Source organism: Passer montanus, unplaced genomic scaffold, assembly GCF_014805655.1.
Source record: "Passer montanus isolate IOZ18808 unplaced genomic scaffold, ASM1480565v1 scaffold33, whole genome shotgun sequence".
Lineage (NCBI taxonomy): Eukaryota > Metazoa > Chordata > Aves > Passeriformes > Passeridae > Passer > Passer montanus.
Genome location: NW_024368041.1, coordinates 9,156,971 through 9,184,063, shown reverse-complemented (window position 1 = coordinate 9,184,063; position 27,093 = coordinate 9,156,971). Strand labels below are relative to the sequence as shown.

Here is a 27,093-nt window from a genome sequence, read left to right as displayed (position 1 = left end):
TTAGGCAAAAAAAGGCTTTTCTTTTGATGTCAGCTGTTATGCAGGTTCTTTTATCTCAGCAGACGTTCATTCACAGACCTATTTACTGTGGTGGTTGAGTGAAAATGCTGAGTGGGAATTAAAGATGTTGTGTCTCAGGCAGTACTGCAGTGCAGTTTGAATTTATTATTTTTTTCCTTTATACTATTACCATTCGATTTTATCCACTACCCGTAAATGTTGCTCTTAAGGCCTGTGAATCATCTGCTTTCTGCAGAGCTCTATTCCTTTAATCAGCACTAAACTAAGTCCCCAAGCACCTTTTAACATTAAAACACTTTATTTAAATTTTTTTTAAACATTATTTTAAATTTTCTTCCTCCTTCTATTTTTTATTTTATTCGCAATCATCATGAAATGTTAAGTAAATCTCAGGCAAAGCAGAAGTAGAATATGTCTGAGTTCCCCACAGCAGAAGCACAACAATCTTCTACTCACAGCATGAGGTACTTTTGGGGTCCCCTGACAAAGGAAGGAAATTATGAAATCTGACTCTATGTTCTTAGAAGAATTATATATTATATTATATTATATTATATTATATTATATTATATTATATTATATTATATTATATTATATTATACTATACTAAATAATAGAGAAAGGATGCAAAGAATGAAAACTCATGACTCCTTCCAGAGTCTGACACAGCCTGACTGTGATTGGTCATTAAGTCAAAACAATTCACATGAAACCAATCAAACATGCACCTGTTGGTAAACAATGTCCAAACCACATTCCAAAGCAGCACAACACAGGAGAAGCAAATGAGATAATTATTGTTTTCATTTTTCTCTGAGGTTTCTCAGTTTCCCAGGAGAGAACTCCTGGGCAAAGGGATTTTTCCAGAAAATATGACAGTGACAACAGCAGGTAAAAAAAAAATAATTCTGTTAGGGATTGCTGCAGTTCAGGACAGAATCACAGCACAGAAACCAGAATGGGCAGGGACTGGAGTCCTTGCTAAGTGAGGACTCTCACCTGGAGAGCAGAGGGATACCTGGCTGGAACTCTGCAGAGAACCTCAGCTGTTGGCTTTGCATCAGAGGCTCAGCTTGAAGGTGGGGGAGAGGAGTTGTGTGAAACCAACATAGACAGTAAGAAGAAATGGGATAGAGTGGAAATAAATAATTTGGGGTTAAAGAGAAGAGCAAAAGCATCTGCAGAGGGCAGGAAGAAGAGTGGGCAGGAGAGAGGCTGAGTACTGGCAAGCTCAGGCTCAGCAGCCCAGGGAGGGCTGTGGATATGGAGCAGGATTCTTCCAAGACAGCATTTCCTGTTGGCTCAGGGGCTCTGACAAAACAAAAATCAGTTGGGGAATGTGGATTTCTTGATATGCTTCTTTGCTGGCAAAAACATCACCATTATAGATGAAAAGTGCCCCTTTTTTTGAGTTTCACAAGCAATAGGACTGCTCCTCCACTAGTGTAAACTGATTTGTGCAGAAGGACCTGTCTGCAACAACAACCCCAGCTCCAGTGTCCTCACAAACAAGACATTTTTCTCACACAAACCTGACCTATGGCAGCATCATGAGCAGGGCAGCAATGTGGCCTCCTCTAATTTACCTTTTCCTCAGGATAATTTCTTACACTGCTGTACCTTGAAATCTACCTGCCCTTCCATTCCAGCGCCATCCTGCAATCCTCACGAGATGACAGAAAAAGAGGATTCAAGCAAACGATAAAAGAAACACATGTAGATGTGTTTGGGGGCTTACATTGGAACAGCCAGCCTTTCATTGGTGCTGCAATGAAACTAAACCACTGTCACCAGCTTTGGTCACTGGCAGGTAAACACAAAGGGGAGCATGAGGTCCTCCACCAGAACAGCCTGGTCAGCTATGGAGAATTGCATGCAATGGAAGGAATGAGAATAATAACAGGAAAGGCAAATTTCACCCAAAATAAAAGGTGGTGGATTAAAGGAGTATGTTAGATTTGTCTGGGCAGAACCCAAGCACCTGATCCCTGGGAATCATACTCAAAATTTATCTATCTAGTCTTCCATCAAGCTTCATTGAGCTCCAGTCTGTGAGACAATGGCCTTACTGAGAGCTAAGCATAGCCCAAGGGATCTATTTTTAGCATGCTAAAATGTTCCAAAAAAGGTGATAAAAAAGGTGTAAATCTGCAGCTGGACTCCAGGGTGGAAGGTTGTGGGGAGGGGCTTGGTGAAAAATGGCTTGTCAGAGAGAGTGCTCCTTTTAGAGCACTTGTGGCATCTTGGCAAAGGAATAATCCATTCCCTCATAAACACAGTCACCACTCTGAGTGCCACTGCTCTGAATCAGTGCAGCTTGCAGCCTCTGGCTCTGATGACATTTTTGACTTCAACTGAAAGGCAGGCCCATGGGTTTTCTGCCAAATTCAAGAGCCTCAGCCCTTGTTGAGGTGTTTATTACCAGGCATGAAAGGAGCAAACTGCCATGTAAGTCATCTGAAGTAAGCACGTCTGTCAGTTTGCCTTCCCTCCTGCCAGCCAGCTGCTGTCTTTGAAAGCAATCAGGCTTGTGATGGGGTTTTTGACTGTGTTGGCTGGGCCAGAAAAAGCTTTTCAGGATGTTTTAACAAACATGGGAGCCTGTCTCCTGGGAGTGCTTGTCCTGGAGGAGTCCCTAGGGTGGGCATGCAGCCCTTGCATCATCATGTCCAAGTGATTGATTCAACCTTCTTCTCGCAGCCACAAGTTCTGACAGCTCGGGAGACTGCAACAGAAACTGTGAGAAAACAGAGCTTTGGAGCCACAGAAACCAGGCTGTCAGGCACAACTCTGGCTGCTCTTGAAAGCCTTATTCCATACCCACATCTTGTAGGAGTTATGGACAATAATGCAGGGCAGGACTGCAGGTGTTAGGCTTAGATAGCTCCTAACGTGCTGAGTTAGGTGCCTAAACAGCTTTGTGAATTTGGAGAGAATGGGGAAATGACACAGGGCTCTGTTCAGCACGTGGTGGGAAGTGACTGCTTCCTTTTGGGATGAAAGGAAGATTCAGGTTGAGGTCCATCCTTCCCCTTTGGTGAACATTGCTGGAAACAGCTCTACTACTCTTCAGAGCCAGAATAAATCCTTGCCTTGGTATCCTATTTTTGAGGTATCCAGCCAAAATATTTTAAACAAAATACTTTTCATTGAAAAAATTATCTTTATGTTATTTAAAATTTACATATCTGAGCAATTGTGATTGCATAATGTAGAAGAACATCAAGTCTCTCTTCTTGAATTTGGGCTCTCATTTCACTTAAGCTGGCATATGCAGAGCAGATCACTGCTTTCAGTGGTATGTATAAAAAGCTGCGCTAAACTGATTGTGACTGAATTCTTTCCAGAGTTTAAAACAGGGATATGTGAGTCTCTTTGGAGGTGTGCATTACTTCTCTGTGTGAGACAGTACCTGTATGCTAATAATGGTCATGAAAATGCTGGCTGCCCCTGAACACTGACTACTGTCTTATTTGGATGAAACAAATATAAGCAAGCTTTTTTGGTCTGTCTTGCTAAAGATCTCAGTCTGAACTGGGAAGCTAAGCAACAAGCTGAATTCTCCCCTTGTGAGTCAATGAACTGCTGCCAGTTGCAATGGTGCTTCTGTCTGTGGCCATCCACTCATCATGAAAGGGAAAAGGCTCCTAAATGAGCACTGACCATTGCACAGATGTTGGGTGGGGTTTCCAAAGCCATAATGGGAACCGGGCATCCAAATTCCCTACAGGTTAGTGGGATCTGACTTACAGAGCTCCTTAGTCAGCTTTGGAAAACAGCTGTAATGTTTAAAAATATCCAGTCCCATCTGACTCCTATCAGAGGCCTAGAAGATACTAGAAGTTACATTGACTTGTGCTCACCAGACTGCCTGTAGAGAGATTGTGTAAGAAGCAGGAAAGATAAACTCCTGAGGCATTGCCTCTCATGCCATGATCGCAGAATATATGAGGAATAGCAACAGGAAGGAAAAGGAGGTCTCCTTAAAACAAGAAAATAATAGCTTTTGTAATGATCCAAAACCTGTGCTGAGGAACACAGCATTCTCCACACCCAGTCACACACTGGCCTCTCAAAGAGTGAGCAGATTTGTCAAGAATCCTGATGCAAAACTGTCTTAATTGTCCTTGAGGGCACATGAGCTCTCAGCTGAGTTTCACCAAGTTTCAGCCAGTGCTGGAATCAAAGGGTCTTCCCTGGGCAGCTGGAAAACTAGGAGAAGGAGCAAACATCATCCTGACCAAAGGCCATGCTAGAGGATTCACATCTGCAGGAGCAGGAAGTAGCAACCATCAGCTTTGGGCCAGATCAGCCTCATATAAAAACAGAAAAAAAAAATAGAAAATGTTGAAAGCCCTGGCTATCGTACTTCTGATTAAACAAATTCTCTCACACCTGAAACTTATAAAAAATCCTAGCCAGGGCAGTGTATGGGTTTCAAAGACCAAATGAGAACCATGTGGAAGATCTTTTACTTTGTTTATTTTTTTTAAGCCTCATACAGGGAGAAGCAATGGTCCATAAATATCTAATTACTACTACATAAGCCACTGCTGTTGAGCAGTGTAGTTGGAGCAAGTTAGAGAGAATGTGACTCTCTATGTAATACATAACATTGACTATGGTGCTGCTATGGTGAAAGACTGAGTCCTTAATTTTAGCCAAGGGAATTATATGATGTGGGTAATAGCAGGATGACAACTGTGATGTTCCAGCTCTATGTGTCAAGTACTTATGCAAACAATCAACGTTCCAGCATTGCCATTAAGTCAGCTGTTTTCTTTCCAACTCTGCATGGTAAAATATTTCTAATACTCCACATTTTTTCTCTGTTGCCTAATTTCTCCTGTGTGAAAAAAATCACACAAAATGCTGTAGGTTAGATATTCAAGTATTACAAGCAACACATACAGATAGGTTCTGACAGCTTGTCTTTCAAAAAGTTCAGATTAAATAAATTACATTAACTTGAGTTGTCCATGTGTGTGCTCATAATAAGTTTTAAAGCATGCTACACTTTTAAAATATTATAGCCATTTCCAGCAGGAAGAAGGAAAGCATGGCTCTAGTTGTGCTTCTGTGCATTGCTTCCATACCAGATCACTGCAGTCTTTGGTATTTCAGTTTAGAGCTCAATGACCTAAATAGTCTGGGAATGTATTTTTCTTACTAGGAATTATATGTGGGAGCAGACTTGGCCTCTCAGTATCACCAAGGCTAAAGTTTCCTGACCTCTGTCAGTCAGTCCACATGTGTGCTTTTCTAATTAAATCTCCTGTTGGATTTGACAGGGATATTTCTAACAGCATGGTTCCCAATTAGAAAGAGGAGTAAAGTCAGGAAGGTGATGAGACTCACAGCCAAAAAGACTGAATCACTTGTGCTGATCCAAAAGTCATCTCAGAATTCAAAGATGTTTGAGCTTAAGGATACTGGATGGAAGATGTGGGAAGATGAGGAAATGTGGAATTACAGGAACACAAGGGATCGGAGACTGCATTTGTCAGCATCAAAATGTGCCTTGACAGAAGCAAGTTTAAAGGAGCATGGAGAGTGAGCAGGACTAGCATAAGAGAAGAAGAGGGTGCAGAGAACTGCGGAAGAATATATATTCATGCTTTTTTAAAGGAGGAAGCCAACACTGGGCTATAGAAAAGACACTTCGAGGAAACCTGGAGAAAGACAGAACAGCCTAAAGAGCTGCATCCACTATAACAGGGTGTGTGGGGGCAGTCAGTCATAAAATAAAAATAAAGATAGAAATAAAGATGTTTTACAAAAACATCCATACTTAAAGAGACTCTTTTACCAAATTGGCAGTTAAGCTGGATATCTCAGGAGGGGTGACCAAAAAACCCAGTCAGACCTGTCCATCTACCAGCCGTACCAGATGGCCAAGACTGTAATTAGGAGCCTAAAAGGCTAAGTTGTTGCATTCCTGGCTCAAAATGAAAATCTTTTCTTAAATTCCTGAGACATCTCTGGACTCAAGGTGGAGCTGAATAGTGAGCGGGAAACGATTTGTCTTTCATTAACATAAGTCAATACTGAATCCTTTTAAATCCATTCTCTGTTTAGCAGTTCTATGGGCAGCAGAATAATACTGGAGTTGCTGTGACCAACAATTAGTTCTCAAATAGGGCAAAAATAAGCCCAGTCTTGCCCAAGGAATCAGAGCTTCTGTATCTATGGTTACTGCAAAGAAAGCATCCTCTGTTGAGATAGATGTTTAATATCTGGATTTTTTAAAAAGCTCTTAAATAGTTTTGGTTTTTGTTTTGTTTGGGATTTTTTTTCTCTTTCCAGTTAGCTACTTTAGGTATAGCTAATGATGGAAAACAGAGTTTGAGTTCTCCACATTTGCTTTTTTATATTTAACCAATTAATGAGCTTCTTGATTCTTCCAATATTTTTACTGTTTGTTGAACAGGATGCAAGTATAATAACTAGGAATGTTAAATGGTTTTTCTTCTATCTTGGTAAGACCTTTGGAACCTGGACACATGGCAGAGAGCAGTCCCAGGGATGGCATGATCTAAGCTTTAATGAACATATTCTTTGCATTATCTCTTCTGTGTACTTTGCCTTATCCAAATAGTCTTCAAATAATTTCACAGGAGATCATGAATATAGCATGTGCATGACTTCATGTGAACACACTCAATGCATACTCTTGATTCCCTTCTTAATTGCTTTTCCTTCCTATTTTAGACTTCTTTAGTTTTCTCCAGAATGCCAAACCAGGCTCTCTCTCCTATCAGCAGCTCATGACAGGATGAGTAATAAAAAACAACAAGAGAGATTTGACCTTTAACAAATCTGAGCCTCATCAGTGAGGGGCTTCTGAGTGCTTTAATGTAGGTCCTTTTCTGGCTGGTGACACTGGAATATGCTGGCATTTGTGTAGTTGCAAGAAATAAAGACCAAGTGTATTTGTTTTGGTTTTTCAGTTTTTATTGATACTTTATTTTGTTCAAATTAGAGTCTCTTTTGACTTAAAACAATAGCTGTAGTGCTTATTTTGTGCCATATTAATAAATTTTCTTGAAAACTACTTTATTGAAAGGTCTAATTGACTTGTTGAGAAAGTTAACTGAAGGAAGTGTTGTTCATCTGGTTGTGTGGATGCACAACTGTGTGACAAAGACAACCCACAGCCCTGTGATTCCCTATCTGCTGTAAGACACCTCATCCCCCAGGGGCTGGCTCTCCAGGGAGGTGACTTCACTTGGAGTTTCACCAGAGCTGTTTTCTGCAGAGGGCTCTCCACCACTTGCACTTCCTGAAAAGACAATAAATTAAGATTAAAACAGATGTCATATCACTGAGGGAGCAAGCTACAAGGTACACATTTTGTCAGTCACACCTAAAAACCTTTCATGCAGCTATAAATGTTCAGGAAACTGTATTTTTTCAGTTGGCAATCCATTTGCAAAATGCTTTAGGGTAATGGTAGATCACCTCATGGTAATTAAGTATTGTCCTTTAAATAACTGCCATTGGAATACATCAGAGTTTTTTCTCCACTCATGCAAGATTTTATTTTTCTATTATCTCCTGAAAATTCCCTGCCAGGTAGGAAGTGTAGGCAACATTAATTTTTTGTCTGTCTGTAATATAAAAAGCCCCAAACACCCACATCCAACAAATCTTTTCTTTATTATTTTTTACCTTCTACGATTTCAGTCTTCAACCCTATTTCAGTGATGCAGTTGCCTCAACACCACCAAGTTATGTCAAGAACCTGTACTGAGGGTGTTTATTTAATGTCTCATAGCCAGAGTGCTCTCATTGCTGCACAGATGTCCCTCATACTGAAGGAATGTTTTCTATTTGAGATTTCCAAAAAAGAAGGTGTGACTAGAAAGGATAAAAGATAAATGCTAACAACATTCCTGATTCAGTTTTGATTCAAGCCTGAACTCTGAGCATTCTTTGGACTCTTGTTTGGCTTACATGGCATCCCAGAGCTCATGGAGAAGGCTCTAGCTTTGCTACCTGTTGAATTTTCTACAGATATAGTCCAATCTGGCTAACTTGGGCATGAAAAATATGCCTAAAAGTAAAAATTTAGGCACATGAGTTTGGCAGACAAGATTTCATTGTGAGACACTAAAGATTTCATTGTGAGACACTAAAGGTATTTCTCCCCAGCTGGAAGACTGCTGACAGAGGCACTTGTTTTAGGAGGATTGGTTCTGTTTAGATACCAGCTAGAGGAGTAAGAGATGCAGACTGGATCCAACTCCACCTGTTTGGGATGCAGTGAGAGGCCCCTTACAAAGGAACTCACTGTTAGACACACACAGTCCACCTCACTATGTAATGGGAATGTTAGCATCCAGACATCTGTCTGAATATATATAAACATCCTGGAGCTCCTGTTTTGAACTGAATTTCAAGTTATTAACACATTCCCTGGAAAAAGCCATCCACAGCTCCCTTTTTCCACAGCTGCCACTCTTCTTGTTTCTCAGTTTGATGTTTCCCATGGAAACCATCATAATTCAAAATATAAAGCATGTTTTTGAAATGCAGCCATGGGAGCTCCAAACCTCTTCAAGCACCATCACTTTCATAATTCCCCAAGCAAACTGCTCCCCAAAATGTCAGCTTTACAAACTGGTCTCAAAGAAAACTTCAAGAGATTGTTAGTTCATTGGCAGTGAAACAGATTCCAAGTTCCCTCCATAGTTTGTGATGGCTCTGCCAGCAAACATTATGATGAATCATTGCATTTTTTACATGGATTTTAAAAATTATCTTCAAATACAACATACATTCCAGTTATGTGCCAGGACAAATGATACATTCTGTCATTAAATATTTTGGTCTGATCACAAAATGAAACTCCAACTTGGACAATTTTTTTACTAAATGGAAAGAAAATTACAGGTAACAGTTAAGATAAACAGCTTCTATATCCAGCAGTGAATAACCTAAAAGACATCTCAGATTCTTAATACGAGATGTTTTATTCCAGAAGCTGAAATTTATGAGTTTAGCTTAAACCACAGCAAGGAACACCTCAGTTTTCTGTTGGATGGAGATATTGAGCTTTGAGCCTTTAGTCATCCCTGATTTCCAAGTCAAGACATTTCCCATGGCAGTATACAAAGGATTGAGAAAAAAAATTTAAATGCTAGTTCCAGCTATATTTTATGATCATTGGTTTGTCCAGCTCTTCTCCATTTTATTGAAATATATTGGGGATTTTTTTTGCTTATAGATTCCAGATGGTATATGAAGCTGGAAAAATATTGATTTCAAGGAAGAGATGAGATCAACAAAACAGGATTCATCACAGCTGGTTGAGATTGCATCATACTAGATCCTGTACACCTTTGTACTTAGATGTGAAGACTGGAATGTTTTGTTATCCATGCCTCTTGCTGGCACACTTGTAAATTCCATCTACTTGACATGAAGCCACAAATTGCAACTCACAACAACAATCCAAGAATGTAATCATGAACATTTATAATTTTTGAAAGGCAGAAGAGTGTTAGATTGGATCTCAGAGTAGTTGACAGACAAATGAATCCCACTCAGGAAGGAGCACAAGGTACAACATCCAAAAATGTTGGGAGAGCAGCATTGTTCTCCCAAATCTGGTGTTCAGCATATGCCAAGGACACACAGGACAGCCTGACTCCAGGAGCACTCCAGGAGCAGAGGCTGGAGCAGTCAGGTAACAACAGAGGTGCAGGGCTTTAGTTCTGAAGGGAGGTGCAGCAAACTACTTCATGTGCAAGGACACACATCAACGAGGTGAAAACATTGTGTATAGGGACTCAATTCCTGCAGAATCTAATTTCTGGGAGCCATGCAAGTGATGAACTTGTACTGTTAGACTGACACTGCTTTGGCACGAATTTCAGCACAACATCCTCTCAAAAACAAATTAAGGGTGTTCAGCCATCACCATCAGAGTTTTTTGCAGTCTTTAAAACTGAACTGATAAACATTATGAACCTTTTCTAATGAGGACCTGGGCTCAGATTGTTATCAAGAGACTCACAGGATACGTCTCGCTAAGTTACCATCCCAGGCTAAGGGGTCTGTAGCAGAAAAGGGTTTGATGTGATGTCTATTTAAATTATATTAAGAAGTTTAGTATTCAAAAGAGAGAACAGATTAAAAACAACTATCAAAGCAAAGTGTCAAGCCAACGTTGCTGTTAGATGGAATTTAGCAGAAATCAGCTTTGTAACTGCATTACCATGGTGCTGAGGCCAAGCAAATACTGGCTTAGAGATCCAGCTGGGTGTACTCAGTTCTGCTTGAAGATTAACATGTACTTTTGACATGTACTTTTTAAACATTTTCTTGACAATCCATACTCCATAAATTTCACACTTTATGGCTTATTTTCAAATATTTTACTCAACCTTGTGAACTCTTCAAGTATGTTTTTCTCTTTCTCCCTGTATTTTTATGTTTAACATTCAAGAATTTGGCTTTGGCCATGGACAAGAGCAGGATATTGAACGAGACAGATCATTGGACTAACCCATACATGAATTTTGTGTTACTATGCTAGTTTGTCTAGTTTTAAATTTTGTCTGTGTCAGAAAAAATATGCCCTGGTGGATGTTTTCCCACTTTTTGGGGAATTTCCATAGGTGCTAGGAATAGTCTCTGTCCGTGGTGCTTGGTCAGCAGTCACTACCAGAGCTGTGACTTCAGCCCAGTCGGGCATTACACAGCCACAGTGCTGTGAGATGAGGCTCAAAAAGATCTAGGAGTTATTGCCAGGACTGTTTAAACCTCAGAATAAAGCTGTGAAAATTAGCAATATCTCAACCAGCACAAAGCCATTGGAGAGATCGAAGTATCCCCTCTGACCCTGAAAGACATTGAGGGATACCAGGAAACTGATGAAAAGGCTGACAACAAAATCTCGACTCTACTTTGGAAGAAAGACCATGAGTAAAGATTGAGGTTTTCTATTGAATGAGAGAATTGATGCTCTGTGTTTGCATCAGAACCACCAGCTTGATGGTTCTGAGATGTTTTAGTTTTGAGTCACTCAAACATCAGCCTCAGCCCATCTGAGGTCTCGTGTCAGGCACAGATAGCCTGGGTCACTCGGTGTCTTGGAAAGTACATTTTGTTCTCAGAAATTCAACAGCCCCCAAAACAGGGCAAGCCTGAACTGTATTCACTGTGAAGATGAATCCTTAGGACATAAAAAACACATGCAAAACTTGCAGGCCTCCAAGAACAATTCAAAACATCTCTGCCTGCCAAAAAGGGATGGTTTTGTTTGCTTTGCTTGAGGCTATCCACATTTATTTACAAGATACACAGATATGAAGGGGAGTTTATTTACTAGAATAAATTCAGGACAGGCAACAGATTGAAATCTAAGCAGAGTTGGTTTTACTGTCCTAAGCAGTAAGAAAAAAATTGAAGGGCTCTCATAGCTGCATTAAAATTTATGACAAATATAAAAGGACACATGCAAGAGGTATAATCACCACAGCTATAAAAAAAGTTGAATAAACTAATCTAGTGAAAAGTCAAAGCATGCAGGAACCATAAGATATAAAGCCTCAGCTGCAATTTTACAGTGGATGGAAATGGTTTGTGTTGCTCCTAATCCATAGGAGTCTCAACATTCTCATGTTAGGTGTTTCCAGTATACAAGAGGCCTGCATACACAGCCTTCCAGTTTACCCAGAGTCTATATAATGACTGTAAATAGGGAATAAGATCTCTATATGGCTTCATCACATCTTCTACCACCATAACAAGAATATTTCTCTAGCTAGTTAAACTCCAGGACAATTAAACTTTATCACACATTATCTGCTATAAAGTAAATTTGTTTAGTGTTACATTCTTAACTATATACCCTGGACATTGCAAGATGTTTAATTTGTGAAAAGTGCTTTTCCACAGCAACGTAACAGTGCTGTAGTCACACAAAAACTTTAAGCAGAGAATTTACAGTTAATTTAATGTCAGAAGACACTCTTCTCACCTGTGGATGCTTTCAGCCTGCTGATATAATCAGACCAAAAGGAACAATCTGCTTTTTTCAGTCCTTTAAGTGTCGGCAGAGAAACAGTGAATTCCTTGTAGTTATCGCCATCATCACTTGACAGATACATAGGCCAGGCAGGCATCACCCCCAACATTCTTCTCGAGAAACTGTGCAGGTAGTTTGGATTTCTAAGGGAGTGGGAGACATTATCATTAGAGAAGAATGACATGAACAGTAGAATGATAAGAAGATTGGCTAGGTCAGGGAAATATGTACCCAGTCCCTCTGATCAGAGGGGTTCCAATTCAGTCCAGACTGGTGAATCATTCATGGTGCCTCATCTGACAGCACCTTTTTAAATCTGGTTCACTTCCTCAGAACAGGTACACAGACACAGGCTTATGACAGCCTCAACAGCCCTCCATCCCAGCCCAACCCAAGACACTGGAAAAAGCACATTAAGTCAGTGTTCCCACCATTTCCACACTAGGTTTCCAGAGATACTTCTCATTCTCAAGCATGGCCACAGCACAGTAGCACAGAATGATGTTCACAGAGTAATTGGCAAAGGGTGCACTGTGTCTTCTTGTGCTTTCCCTTTTCTTATTGAAAAAAAGAGAATTCTTAGCCAAGAAGTTTAAGAATTGGGGTCCTAGAACAAAGCTCTGGAGACAAGACCAAGGTCTTTGAAGCCTGCATGTACTTTAGTAGAATTTGCAGCTGGAGATAAAATGTCTATTCCTCCTAGAAAAGTCTCATACTCTAAACCTTTGGTGGCTGCTCTGGTTGGTAATTTGGCCGTGGCTTTCCAACAGTGTGGACCAAATCCCACTGTAGGCTTACAAACTGCAGAGTAAATGGAGAATGACGAAGTGAGGGCAAGATCTGGACTGACAACACTCCCTCTATTTCTCACCATCTCCCCAGTCACAATTGTTAAATATCTTACACTTACCCAGAGTTTATGAAATTGGAGATATATTGCATAATTTTCAAGGAAAGGCCCTTTTCTTCATCAGTAAATTGTACTTCATACTTTGGGTAAAAGGGTAGCCCAAATGCATACTGAACATCCAGCAGGAACTCCTGACCTGAGCTAAACCAAATATTTATAGAAAGGTAATTAAAAACATCAATTATTTATTTGTGGAAGAAAGGGATATAAGTTACTTCACAGAATAAAGCAAAGTTGTCAATAATTAATGACCATTAATTAGAGTGTGGTGAGCTGTAGAAGTTCTTCAATCCAAAACATAAATGAAGAGCAAGCAATAACAAGGAGAATTTTCCATTATGTTAGTGCAGTGTCTTTAACATTTGTTACAAAAGAAAACTGTGGAAGGCATTAGGGCACGTTTTTTAAATTAACTGGGTGTATAAGAGAGAGTGATAGAGGGAGAAAGTCACTTGGCTATTCCTTAAATGTCTCTTAATTTTTGGACAGATTTTCACTAAAATTACATTCTGAAAGTGGAAGCAAGTGGTGACATGGATTCTGGCAGCCACAACGGAAGGTTAATTATGGCTTATTTCACAGACTTGGAATAAAATTCTGGCCTTTCTTAGCAGCAACTGGAGTTTTTCCATTGACTTCATTGTGGCCAGGATTCTGGATAAGAAAAGATGTAACAGGAGATGTTTATGAAGATTTCTCTTGGACATAGTTTTAATCTAATTTCTCTGCTGGCTGGGTGGTTTTGGTTCATACACTCTGTTCATCCCAAGGTTTATATGGCAGACAAGTCAAAACAGCTTGAAATAATCTCCTAGATAAGATTTAAGAAAGAACAACTGCTGCATAGCTCCACACAGTACTTGTAACCTGACCAGAGACAAGACTGGCCAGGTAAGACTTGCAGGACCTAACTGCAAAGATTTCAACATTTCCAAGTCCTGCAGAAAAACAGTGGCCAACTTCTACTAATAAAGTTATAACTAAACTATGTTCTACACATAGCTTTGAACCACAGCTCAGGGGTAGATATTTCTGGCCTGGTCCAATTGCTTTTTCCATATACCCACATTTGGACAAAGGTCTTATCAACTTGGTTTAATACTGCATGAAGGCAGACAGCATCAGGGACTTGGGACAAGGAACAGATGTCTGTGAGGCAAGAATTAACAAATCCCAGATCCACTCAACAAGATTTCATCTGCAGTGGCATTTGTCAAAAGGTAGCACAACTGAAACTATTTTATCTTTGGACATGAAATGCAGCAACACTGGTGTGACCCTGATACTGCCTCCAACGGAACAAGGAATGTTCCACCACCATTATGGGCAGGTGGTCTAAAAGCAAGATGAGTGCTTTACATTTTATGAGTGGTGGCACCAAAGCCTCTGTTTTGAAAAGCACACAGCCCTCTAAATGAAATACATCTTGGGCTGTGTTTTCCTTAGTCTTATCATAATACCTCAGTAATACTTTGCATCTGGAAAGTGAATTATTCACAGATTATTCACCAAAAAAATGCAGAACTGAAACAACATTAAAGCATATTTTTCTTCTCCAAATATTTATAGAAGGATTAAGCAAGATCATACTTTAATAATTTTGCCTTAAAAATAATTTGCTTGGCCCAGTACATAACAGCAATTTCTAGTGTCAGTATTGCAGCAAAGGTAAGATATACTTAAAGAGGCAATTTTCTTGGCAAAGAAGAGTCACTTTTGATTAGATTAGAGGACATGAAATTAGTTGAGGTGCAATGAAGAGACAAATCTACCCATTTAGGGACTGCATAGCAGAGGTGAACTTAGCTGTGAAGCTAAAACAAGAACACTGGGACGGGGAGCTTCCCCCTAAATGAGATGTTGTTCTTAGCCCTCATGTTTCTAGAGGTGAAAACTGTTAAGGTTACAGTCCAGACTAATCTCCTAAATAAGAATTTATTTGATTGAAATTATTTGTACTTGGTTTGATACAGAGACATAAAGTGGTACAAAACCCTACAATTTCACAGTCTGCTTTCAATATTTCTGGTTGATGAGAAAGAAAACATGAGGATGAGAAAAAACCCGCTAACGTTAAGAGAGAAAAGAGGCACATATATAAATGCACAGGAGAGTGAGAAAGACAACAGGGAAACTAGATGGCAGATGGATGGAAAATATCAGGAGAATATTTACGCTCCTTCCTCAAACTCTGATCATAGGATCATAGAATCATAGAATCATGATCATACAATCACAGAATCATAGAATAACAGAACCATAGAATGGTTTGGTCAGAAAGGACCAGAGGGAAGTGAAAAAAGCACAGAATACAAGGATTTTGAAGTCTTGTAGGGGCGCTGAGCATACTTGAGGTAACAACAGGTAGTGACAGTTTTCACTGGAAAAGTGGAGTGAGAGAAATAAAGGAGAGACCAATAAGTATTTATAGCTTTGCTGTTGGACACTGCCAGCTCTGAAGGGAGGTTTTTATTTCCTGAGCTGCTCCAAACTGCACTCCCAAGCATGTGCTCAACAGCAGCAGTTCTGAATGGGGATATGAAGGCCCCACAACTGTTGGGCTTCAGAGGACAATTTGGCAAAAGGGAGGACTGCAGAGACAAGGGAAAAAGGAGTTTTAAAAGAAACCAAATAGCAACTGCTTTCCTCTACAGAAGTCCCTTTTCAAGGAATTTATCTATTGTTTTAAAGACAACAGTGAATGTAATTATGTGTAAGGATGAAATTGTGGCTTTGGTTACTTTACAGGACTAGGACTTTGTGCAAAGGTGGCTCTTCAGATCTTCTCAGTATAGCTTTGCTTTTTAAGATGTCAATATTTTTCAGATTCACAGCTCTTTTTATTTGGCAAACCAGTAAATTAAGGCATGGGGAAGATAGAAGCCAGATCCTACAATTTTGTTCACACTAAAATGAGGTCTCCATGGTGAATTCTTATTTCAACTCAGAAGTGAAATGCTGCTGGAGTCCAGTTTACAGAAAAATTGATGGTAAAATCAGAAACTTTGTGACATTCATAACCAACAATTTAACAGCAGACCCTGAAATATCATTTGCTGGGAATTTTTAATATCCAGTGCCAAGCCATTTAATTGGGAAGGTATAGGTTCTGAGAAAATTTTCCTTAAACTTGAGATGGATTTTCCATTTAAATTTCCAAGTAAAGAAAGAGATTACTCAGCCATCAGATACTCCACTTCTCTCTCTACAGAGCCGTGGCTACTTTCACACACAAAGGACAGCTTCAGCAGGGAAGATTAAAAGATGAGTAGATCAGAATTTAGAACAAAAGCAGCCCAGTTATGGTTGATTTGGTTTAAATTCTAGATCCAAATCAAACAGAGCATAGATATAAGCCTCCATATTGAAGAGCTGAAGTTAAAATTTTTATCACAAGCTTTTGGAACAGAAAAAAAAAAAAGCCAAATCAACAACTAACAAATAAAACCAGACCAAAAAAAAAAACCCAAAAAAACCTAAAACATCCCCAAACCAAAGTCCCTCACCACCACCACCACCACCCCAAACCAGAAATCCTCAAAAACTTTGTTTGCAAAATGGAATTGTCATTACTGGCAATCCATAATTAGGGCAGTCAGAACAGAAGAATATGATCTGGCAGGCTACCATGCTAAGTTAGGACTGAATGCACAACTCAGAGCTGGGGCTGCAGACCTCACAGTGTGATCCATAGTAAATTGGGACATAGATCTCATTTTGAACCTTGTCCTTGGTCTGGCTAATGATTTCATACTGGAAAGTCATTTTAATGATTAATGACTTACTCTAGCCTAATATTTCTCCTTTTCCTTTCATTTAAAAATAGTCCTTACTCTCCATTCCAACTAATATCAATTAATCTCAAAGCATTTTGAGTCACAGCTTCTATTCTTAGTTGCTTTAATGTAGATTTTGGTTCTTTTTTAGACCTCCACACACAGACAGAAGCCAAAGTAAATGAGCTCAAAATTCTAATGAAATCCTATATGATACCAAAACACCAAACTTCCCACTGCTATTTAATAATTTAAATTTTAAAATAACAAGATAGATATAACTCGCTAGAGTTCAGCCAGAATTACCAGTGATCATCTGAGAAATGCAGAAGAAATATTGTGCTCAAACTCATGTCAGTCACCAAATAAAGCAGATGCTGGCCATGTGTGACAGATTGCACAGATAAGAAAACCATTTGTCCTTTCATGTAAACTTTTGTGAGAATAACTGCTCATTCTAACAATTCTGTGAAAGATTTTGTGTTAGAGAAGAGATCATGGCTTTCAGTTCCCAGCCTCACAATCAAGGCCCTGTTCTGTATCCCATTTGCAAGGACATGCCTATCACTGGGAAAGTAAAAATCTCCACCTCTTCAGTGTCACTTGGCTTTGCTGAGAACAGGTTCTTTACATGCTGAGTGAGTTGAAGAGTGCAGGTGAAACCCAGACTCAAGGGTTGCTCAAAAATCTCCTGCTGATTTGAGTTGAAATAGGATTTCATAAAAACTCTGTTCCAGGAAAAGAGGGTATGATTTACATAAAAAGTTCCACTGCCTGTGTGCTCTTCTGCCCCCATTCTGGTTTTTATTTTAAGTAAATGCATTTAAAATTATTTTTGGTAAGAACTATTGAAAATATTAAATGTGCTTAAATGTACAATTAAAATTGCACCCATCTGCATTATCTTCACATTAATACCAGCAGATTTTTCCAGAGTATATTTGCATATCCAATATCCTGAGCAGCCACTGTCTCATCCATGTCATGGGAGAGGAGCAGCCTACCAACCCTGCACTTTGCTTGAACTGAAATGTTCATTTGTATGTCAAGCAAAAATAATCTTAAAAATTATATGCAGCCACACATTTTATGAAAGCAAATGGTATGTGATTGCAGGGAGAAAAAAATAATCAAAGGATGGATGGATGGATATTTATAGAAATTCAGTGAGCCAATATGAGGCCTGGTGTGGCCTCTGCCGTTCTAGGGATGCATTTGGCTCATTGTGTCTCCTCTCATCACAAACTCCTGCCAAAAAAATGGGGGAAAGGATGTGAAAAACAGATGAACATTTTGCTTTCTTCTTTTCAGGAAAATTAGCACATATGGAAAAAGCTTAACTCCTAGCAGGATTCAACTGCCAAGTTTATCCACCTTTGTACCAAAAAAGCCCTATAGATACATGTGATTTGCAAAAGTATTCTAGAGTTTGCTGTGTCTTTTCCACTTGAATTACTCCCAACACACACAATGTTCCACTTTGCATTATAGCTGTGCCAGTTAAAGAAAATAAAACTGAAATAGCAGATAGTAAATTCAAGAGCCTGAAAGCTCACACTAATTGAAAAAAATATCATAGATTTTAAGGCAGGAAGAAAGAAAGCACTTTTATCAACTTGTCAGAACTCCTAAAGAATATAGATTACACAAATCTGTCAGGGAATTACTGTATTTAAGACCTAGTAATAGGCATGCTGACACTTAATTGTACTTTTGGGAGACAAATTCGTGTGTTTGTTCAGTGTGGCTACTCTTAAGTGGAATGAATGGATGAATTTCCAGAAAAAGGTGATGTGTATTTCTAAAAACCCCAGAGCACCAAGGAAGACATGGTGCTCAACACGCATCAACTTTGTGCTTATCTTGTAGATTACATTTGATAGGAACTGCCACAGCAGCACATGGAGCTCCAAAATTGCTTTGTCCTTTCCTGAGTCTTTCAGCTGAATTTTGGTTCTTTTAAAGAGGTTTTCTGCTTTTTCTAAGCTGGCTACTTTGCCTTTGCATATTTATTGCTAATTTAAAGGATCTGGAAAATCTACTGAATTACAAAGGCCTCTCAACTACTTCACAGGAAGAGAAAACAAATTGTCCAGACCTCAAGCCTTCAGAAGCAGAGGAACTTTGCAAAGAGTTGAGAATGGCATGATGTGGCTGTATCAGTGGGACAGTATTTCCATAGTTGCAGTGGCACAAAGCAATGGATAAGGCCAAAGGAATGAGAGGAACTTCCAAAACAACATTTAGGAGATGGCTGGGAGTAGAGACTGGGATATAGAGCACAATGACAAGCTGTTGTTGCAGCAAGTGGACACAGGCAATTGTGGTGTTTGCCCAGCTGTGGAGCCACATGCATCTTGTCTCCACCCCACTGGTAATTTATTTGCTTTCTGGTTTTAGATCATTTATTTGAAGCCCAGAGGCAATCTCCTGTCTGCCTGCACAGCAGCCAGTTTAGACTGGGTCCCCAAACTGTGGGATGTTGGTACTCACATCATCTCACATGGGAGAGCAAGTGATGGATGGATTAAAGGACAAGGGTAGGATATAATTGTTGTGAAATGAAAAGAGTAGAAAAATCTCCTTTAATCAAAGAGATATTAAGTATAGCCAGAATTCCTGCTACATCCATAATAAACAGAAACCAAGAATACTTCACATAGTTGAATGGGTTTATACACAAACATTTTTTGTTTTATCAGTTAGGAGTTCTCGCCTTCAGTTACAGGAATCTTAAGAAGTGTCACCAAAACCCAGCCAACTATGTGAGCCTTGGCATACAGCAGCCTTTTAACAACTCACACTAATGTACACCAGAGTGCATAGCCAGGAGGTAAAGACAGCCCCAACCAAAATGACTCAAAAAAGACAGCAGCTCATTAACCTTGGCTGAATTTGTCCCATGCAAAATCAAGAAAAGTTTTTATGATGATTATTATAGTCATGTAAATGACTACAAGATAAAGCCTCATTAAGTCTCAGTTTGATGCTTTTCCATCCTGCTGCTGCTGTTGATCAGTCCCCCTCAGTGGGCAGAGCACTGAATTTTAACCACCATCTTTAAGACAGAATATTTAGCACCACAATGTGACGTGGAAATTCTGCTGGCATGTCAAGAAGCGCTTCTTCAATATAATATGCAAAAATCACCCACAAACCTCTTGAAGGGTTAACAAGGCAAATCTTTGCACAGTTAATAACATTATCCTTGTCAAAACATACTTCTCCTATCACACATTTCTTTACCATACCTAAAGCTATCCTCAAGTCCTCCCCACTAATCCTAGGCAGTGCTGAGCAGTCACATTCCTCCTACATTGTTTAGAATAAATGTTTACTCCAAGGCCTAAGTGTTCTCAAAGAGAGAGTGAGAAAATGGCAGCTGGGTCATGTATATATTTTTACCACAGATTATTAATGTGGGAGTTGGTTCCACACTCAAATGGGAACTGAAGACTAAAGCAGACATGGTGTCATGCCAAGCCCAGGAGAATGCTACCACGTGGAAGGAGATATTATTTTGCTCTCTGCAAGATCCATTCATCTATACAAAAACTGTCAGTTCATAGTTTTATGTGATTTTCCACATATGTCATAGACATCAACTTAGAGCAGGCTTTTTAACCCTACCCTTATATCTACACAAGCTTGAATGTGTGTTTATGTGTATACATTTTAGAAACATCCAGCTGAGAGACAAACTTTGGCTAATTGACTTTTACTGGCAAAAATTCCCCATATTTAATAATTTTTTTTCTACTTTGCATCATTGTGGCTGAGTCTGTCTTTACTAGCTGACGTCTCCCTCCTTCTTGTTTATCTTGCTGTTAGTTATTAAGTGAAACAAAAGGAAATACCAGCACTTTTTTCATCCCTGCATTTTAACTCTCTTTTCTGTTACATTTTGGGAGACACAAAGTAGGAGAGAGGTGATAAAGTAGAAATTGAAGAATGTGTTGCTATACGGTGCCTTATCTAATTAGTGCATGGCTATTTTCCCAGATAGAATATTTTGTCCAAGAGTAAGTAGTCTTCCTCTGTGGTAATTATCTAAACATTATTTTAATGTAGTCTTTCCAATACTCCTGTGAAGTAGCCATTAGCAATTATTATAGATTATATATAATTATATCATCATCATCATCTTAATGATAGAGATTACAAACACAAAGACAGAAGGTCCATCTCCTGTGTAAAATGACTTCTTAGGAACATTTTAGACAACAAAGTAAAAAACCCTCCTTATTATATCTTTTATGTTACCCTATGGACATAACACTATAAAAATTCCTTTTTAGAAGTGAAGGTTTATATATCAGCAAACTGGTTGAGAAGTCATTATTCTATCAAAAGCTTATGAGCAATCAGGAATGTCTAATGAGGTTTTCCTCCAGCTACAAAGCATGAGGGGATCTGATTTAGTGTGTGCACTCAGAATACCCTGTACATGACTACCATGAGCAAATCATACTTTGGCTATTGCATTTATTAACACAAAGAAATGGCTGTAACAGGGTTCTGGTATTCAGGCCTTTATTAGCATGTTTGCAGGGTTCAATTCTCACTTCTGCTGAGCAAGTTCACATCCTCAAGTCCTGACTTCCAGCCTAAGGTGTAGGTTATCTGAGAGAATACATGCCTCTGCTCCCCCCCACCCAGGAGTCAGTTTTCAAAGAAGAACTTGAGAACTGTCAGGACTCAGTTCTAGTGGTTACAGAAGTGTCATAGAAGTTGGGGACATGGTTGCCAGATCTTTCCCCAAAATCAGTTTATATATTCTCTTTGAAGGCTGTTTCATGGGTATCACTGGTTTTAGCCTGGTAAGATAAATTGCTGATAGTATTCCCAAGAACTGCTTTTTGGTTCCAGATTCTTGATAGTTTCCCATTTTTAGGAGTCAAAGCCACTCTCCCATTTGAAGTTCCTTCCCTCAACAGCATCACAGCACCGGCATGAGTGAGGCTGCAATGCACCTCCCTTGCATGGAGGGGGGAATGCTCTAGAGAGGGTGACATGGCAAGAAGAATAAAGGAAGATTCATTTAGGAATGAATGAATGAATGAATGAATGAATGAATGAATGAATGAATGACAATATTTAAACAAAATACTTGCAGTGTATTCAGCAGAGGACCTAGTGTGGGGTCCCTTGGGAAAATGAGGGTATCACTTCATAAACAGACACGTTGTAGTGACAAATAAGATCCTCTTATACACAGGCAAGCTGAATTCTGCAACTTCTGTTAACGTGCTTGCTTTTCAAGCATTTTTTTAGCATTTATTTTAATTATTTTATTTATTTAAGGATAAATAAAGAACGAGGGTATCACTTCATAAATAGACACGTAGTGACAAATAAGATCCTCTCATACACAAGCAAGCTGAATTCTGCAACTTCTGTTAAAGTGCTTGCTTTTCAATCATTTTTTAGCATTTATTTTAATTATTTTATTTATTTAAGGATAAATAAAGATGAAAGGAGTAAGAATGTCATGCACCATATCAAGTTGGGCCATTTCCCCTTGCAAGTGGCTTAACTTAAGGGAATTGAGCCTCTGCCTCACGTTTCTGCAAGTTTCAGACAGCATTCTGGCTTTGTTTGTTCTTTTAAAGAGGGTTATTAAAAAGTAAACCAATAATTTTTGCACTAAAGTTAAAGTAATTAGCCTGGAACACCAGTGTCAACATAAATATGATTAAAATGTGTAGCTGCATGCGATGTAAACTATTGCTGCATGGAAGAGTGTGAGGAGAGCTAAATAACATTAGCACAAGAGAAATCTTAAATAGGGCTTGATAGAAGAGAAAATTCTTATCAGTTCAAAATCACTGCCTCAAAGCCAGTGAGTCTAAGCTGTATAAGTACTATTTAATCTACTTACAAATAAGATCTAATCGTAGATGGCTGGGTCACTATCATTCTCCAAAGCAAGAAAAAACTTGCTGGCTCATTTGAGAACACATCTTTTCTTTTTGTGTGGCTGGATTTTTGGCATACCACAGCTCAGCCCTGTTTGGAGCCTTGTAAAAATCACTTTATCTGGGCCTATCAGTAGCCAAATGGAACACTGTGAACATTCCCGCTGGAGCTGCCAGAGAAATAACTGCTCCCTGAGGATTAACTTCTCAGTGAAAAAGAAAGCAAGCCTGTGTTACCACAGCATAATGGCCTTCATCTGTAACCTAGATCTGGGCTGGCTTATTTCAAATGCTTTTTCACTATGCTATCAGGAAGGGAAAAGACCCGGGCAGTTTGCAGGGAACTTCACAGGATCAAATGGTGCCAGTAGGAATCCACCATCCCTCCCCTGAGCCCTTTTGGAGGAAGCCTGAGAACAAGGAAAAGGTCTCGAAAAGCCTTCCTGGAGAGACGTGAGGGGCAGTCCAGGGGGCTGGGAACAAGCATGGCCTCCTCATAAGGAAACAGCATGAGGATAAGCATCCCTGTGTGCTTTCCTGCCAATGTGTGTGGATTCAGGGAGCAGAAGGGTCTGCAGTTTCTGGTCACTAAGCCTTTGAGAGCAGGAGCCACTCTGGTGAGTCACAGGGCAGCCCAAAGTGCTGACCACTGCCTGCAAACATCAGCACCTCTTCCTGACTTCTGAGAAAGGCTGGGTCTAAAATAAAGCCAGGGAAGGTCACCTTAAAGGCCTCTGCCTACCAGATCGTTCTGCACCCAACAAGACATTGCATCTCCCACAGCCACTTAGGCCTTTCTGCCTAAAATATAATCCAGCTTGTCCTGCTGACAATCTTTCAAGTAAACTTCTAAAGTGAAGGATGACACAGAGCCTGAGTCCACCAATGCTTGTGAGCAAAAATATTTTTCTTCCCATGAGATAGTCTGTCAGCAGAACAGCAGTCACAGTACTGGCACAGGAAGGAATAAATCCCTGAGCTCATCCAGGCCTGTCAGTACATCTGCAGTACAACTGCACTGACCTCAAAAAACAGCAGTGTTGAATTAATGTTGAGTAATTAGAAAATGACACTCCATTTATCTTGAGAGCCGTGGACTCCTGATGACTTGGACCAAATTCTGATTTTTTTGTGGTAGGTTTATCAGATGCAGAGTAGGAATCTGAAAGGCTAGCTTTGGAACTGGTCAGGGTGGGTAAGTTGGAAAGGGGAAACTCAATTCAGATATCTAATGGGAAGTGCCTCAGTTCAGAAAAAGCATTCCTGTATAGTTAAAGAATTTATTACAAACAAACCCCTCCTTTGCTCATCTGAACTGTTTATTTGATGTACGTACTTCTATTCATTTATTCCACAGCATGCCCAACCAGACTCAGCCTTAGTTTTACAGTCTAAATCCTAGAAATATAACAAAATCCATCTCCTTACCTGCTCTGTGAGGAGCTCTCAGGTACGTGGTACATGAAGACATTTCCTTGAGAGGCAGCAGCCCAGTAACTCGCCATGTTTATGATGGGACATATGATAAACTGGTCACTGACAAAAAAGGAGGAGCAGAGAACAGACACAGTTGCATAAAGGAAAAAAGAGAAGAACCTCTACAAGCAACAGATCTCTCTCTATCTTGATAGTTTACTTCAATTTTCCAAACCAGCTCATATCTTCATCTTCAAATCAACTGAAGGAAACCACATTCACCCTCTACAAGAGCAGTACTGCTTAGAATTCACTAGAAGTGCTGTTTTATGGAGTGCTGAACAATGAGAGTAAACCAACCAGAGCTGACATATAAGAAATATCCTGGCAAAAAAAAATAAAATAAAAAATAAAAAAAAATAAATCTCATTTTAGTCTAGTTTATAGGGGCTCATGCTTATAGTAGTTTAAAGTTCCTTCTGGCACCACTAGGTTGTGATGGCATCTAATGAGAGGTCTTATGTATTTCCTGGTTTAAGGATCAATAATATAATTTGTGAACTTGTATCTGTGTGATTTCTTGGGTAGAGTTTCCAGAACTGAAAGAGGTAAGAGACCACTTTTGAAGATAACCTCCAGGGCTATTATGGAATTCCTGGTGCAATATGTCTGGGAGAGAAAGATTAACCAATAAGAGTGCAATGAGGAAGTCAAATGTTCAATTTAACATCAGGTCTAAAAGGCACAAGTGAAGCAAATGTATCCAAACCTTCCTACCTTCCTTTGCCTCAAGAAGAGGGGCTGGAAGGTGGGGTGAGCAGTAGCTGGAAGAAACATGAGTGGTTCAAGAGGGGCAGATAGAAGAGAGGAGACCTCACTGCAATATATCTCACTGTGATTCCTCAAGGCAATATTTTACACACATGCACCCCCACTCCCCCTTCTTCCTGTGCCTGAGGGCTCAGCACGTGCTTTAGGTGTTTATACACCTTTACCTAGGTGAGTGCACACAAACATATCTGCTGAGGAACTGGGAAGTTTCAATTCTCAGTTTAGTGAATCTGAAACAGCAGCTTCTTGTTCAGAGTTGGTAGGTTAAAAAAAAAAAAAAGAAAAGGCTGGTGCAAGAATGAACAGCATGAGAGAAGCATGAAAACATGTTGCTATTTTTAACTGGTATGGTAATGAAAGGCACAGTTTGGGTAGCTATCTTGGTTCAGCAGAGTTTATTTTAAGCTCATCTGTGAGACCACAAGCTTTGGGCTCACTGACCACAGGGCTCTTTGACAGTTATGGTTGACAACACCCAAATGAAACAAAAATTACTGCTCTTCACATGCCTACCAGCATGGGGCTTTAGAGGAGCAGATGATCTTTGAAAACCAGGGAGTCTGGGGAGAGCAATAGCTCTCAAGAAATGCTTTGAGTTACATTTCATCATCTAAAATGGATTCTCAGTTGGTTCTGTGGGCGGGAAAAAAGTCAGCTATTCTGAGGAAGTAGAAAAAAACCTGAATGCATTGTAACCACAAAAATGAAACAACCGTCTCTTACAAACATGGATTACCAGTTTTAAAAAGGAAAAAAAAAAGGAAAGAGGAAGAAAATTAATTTTACACTTGGGGTAAAAATACCAGAAAATTGCAGCTAAAAAGTTTTAAAGTAGAATTATTTTAAAACCACAAAATATAACAACAGTTTGTAATAACAAAAGTTTATAACAACCACTTATGTTGCTTTATCACACTTTGCATTCCCATTAAAACTTTAACAGTTAATTCCTTACATAAAACTTTTCTTGGCTTATACATCTATGTTGGTAGTAAGTTTTTTGTTATAAAGAAACATAACTGAGGAGAAAAACTCAAAGCCAAACCAACCAATCAAACATCAAAAAACCTGTTTTCTCCACCATGTATATGATACTGATATAGGTGACTCTCATTCTGTACCCACTGTTTCACTTCACTTTCTGCTGTAGCTGGAGTAATTTCCCAAGTGTTTGAAGCAAAGTATTATCATCAGATGCCCTTGTCTCACTACTCACCCTTTTGCTTGCCAGGAATAAACCATTCACTTCTTTCCTTAGCCAAAGTATTTGCCTCATATCATAAAGGAGCAGGTAAACCCTCCACCCAGGAGGCTGCTGAGCCTGAGGAGCTGCATCAGGAGGTGTATCCCATTCCTGCTGGAAATGGATGGTGTATCCCATTCCTGCTGGAAATGGGTGGTGTGCCAGCCCTTGCAGCTTTGCAAAAGTCAGTGTTTGCATCACACTGAGCCCTAGGCTGAATGCCAGTGATCAAATGTGACAGCCCTGTCTTATAACAGCTCCTTATAGAGGGTTCTCTGGATGGGAAGAATGGTTAAAATGTAAGTCCTGCAGTGGCTTATTATGGCTTAAATCCTCACTGATCTAAAGAATATTCCCCCAGGGGTAGCAGTGATGATGGAAGGAGACTGAAGACAAGCCCTGGCTTTGATGCCCATGAACCACAGTGCTTCTGCATGTACTGCAGGCAATGGCCCCAGTGTCATGGTGATGGGAGGCCCATCCAGGGACAGGCTACAAAGGAGGACAAATGTGGCAAGATGTGTGAGTTGATAAATGGCACAAAGCTCAGCCCACAACCCTCTGGCTTGTTTCCTCTGTGACCTCAGTGCACCAGCACACCTGGACCACCCAGAAACTACTGTCTTCTTTTCAGATGTTTCCCAGAGAATCTTGGCTCCTGTTCCTCTCCTGCTCCCTAAGGCTCTCCCAGAGCAACATTCTGCAGCTCTGATGGAGGAATAAAAGGAAAATCCTGTCTCTGAGGTGTTGTGGAGAAGCTCACAGTGGGACAGAAAACACTGAGAATGCAGACACCAGGAGCCTGTAGCTATGATGTCTCAGTTCAGAACACAGGTGGAACATCTTGGACAGGCCCATTAGGATTCAAGTCACCAGTTTATAAGCTACATAACATTAGAAAAGTAAAGAGTTTTCACAATGAATCTGCTCATAAAGCAGAG

The 27,093-nt window shown here is 39.7% G+C and overlaps 1 protein-coding gene across 1 annotated transcript in view; it reads right to left on the bottom strand.

Moving 5' to 3' along the window:
• Positions 1 to 6,959: 6,959 nt before the first annotated feature.
• Positions 6,960 to 27,093, bottom strand: part of TG (thyroglobulin) — a 148,896-nt gene continuing 128,762 nt past the window's right edge. Inside the window, exons 45-48 of the mRNA XM_039715491.1 lie at positions 24,091 to 24,198; positions 12,969 to 13,109; positions 12,011 to 12,201; positions 6,960 to 7,303 (exon numbers count right to left, since the gene is read on the bottom strand). Of these exons, the coding sequence (XP_039571425.1) occupies positions 7,191 to 7,303; positions 12,011 to 12,201; positions 12,969 to 13,109; positions 24,091 to 24,198 (553 nt within the window). The 3' untranslated portion in view covers positions 6,960 to 7,190. The remainder of the gene's footprint in view (positions 7,304 to 12,010; positions 12,202 to 12,968; positions 13,110 to 24,090; positions 24,199 to 27,093) is intronic.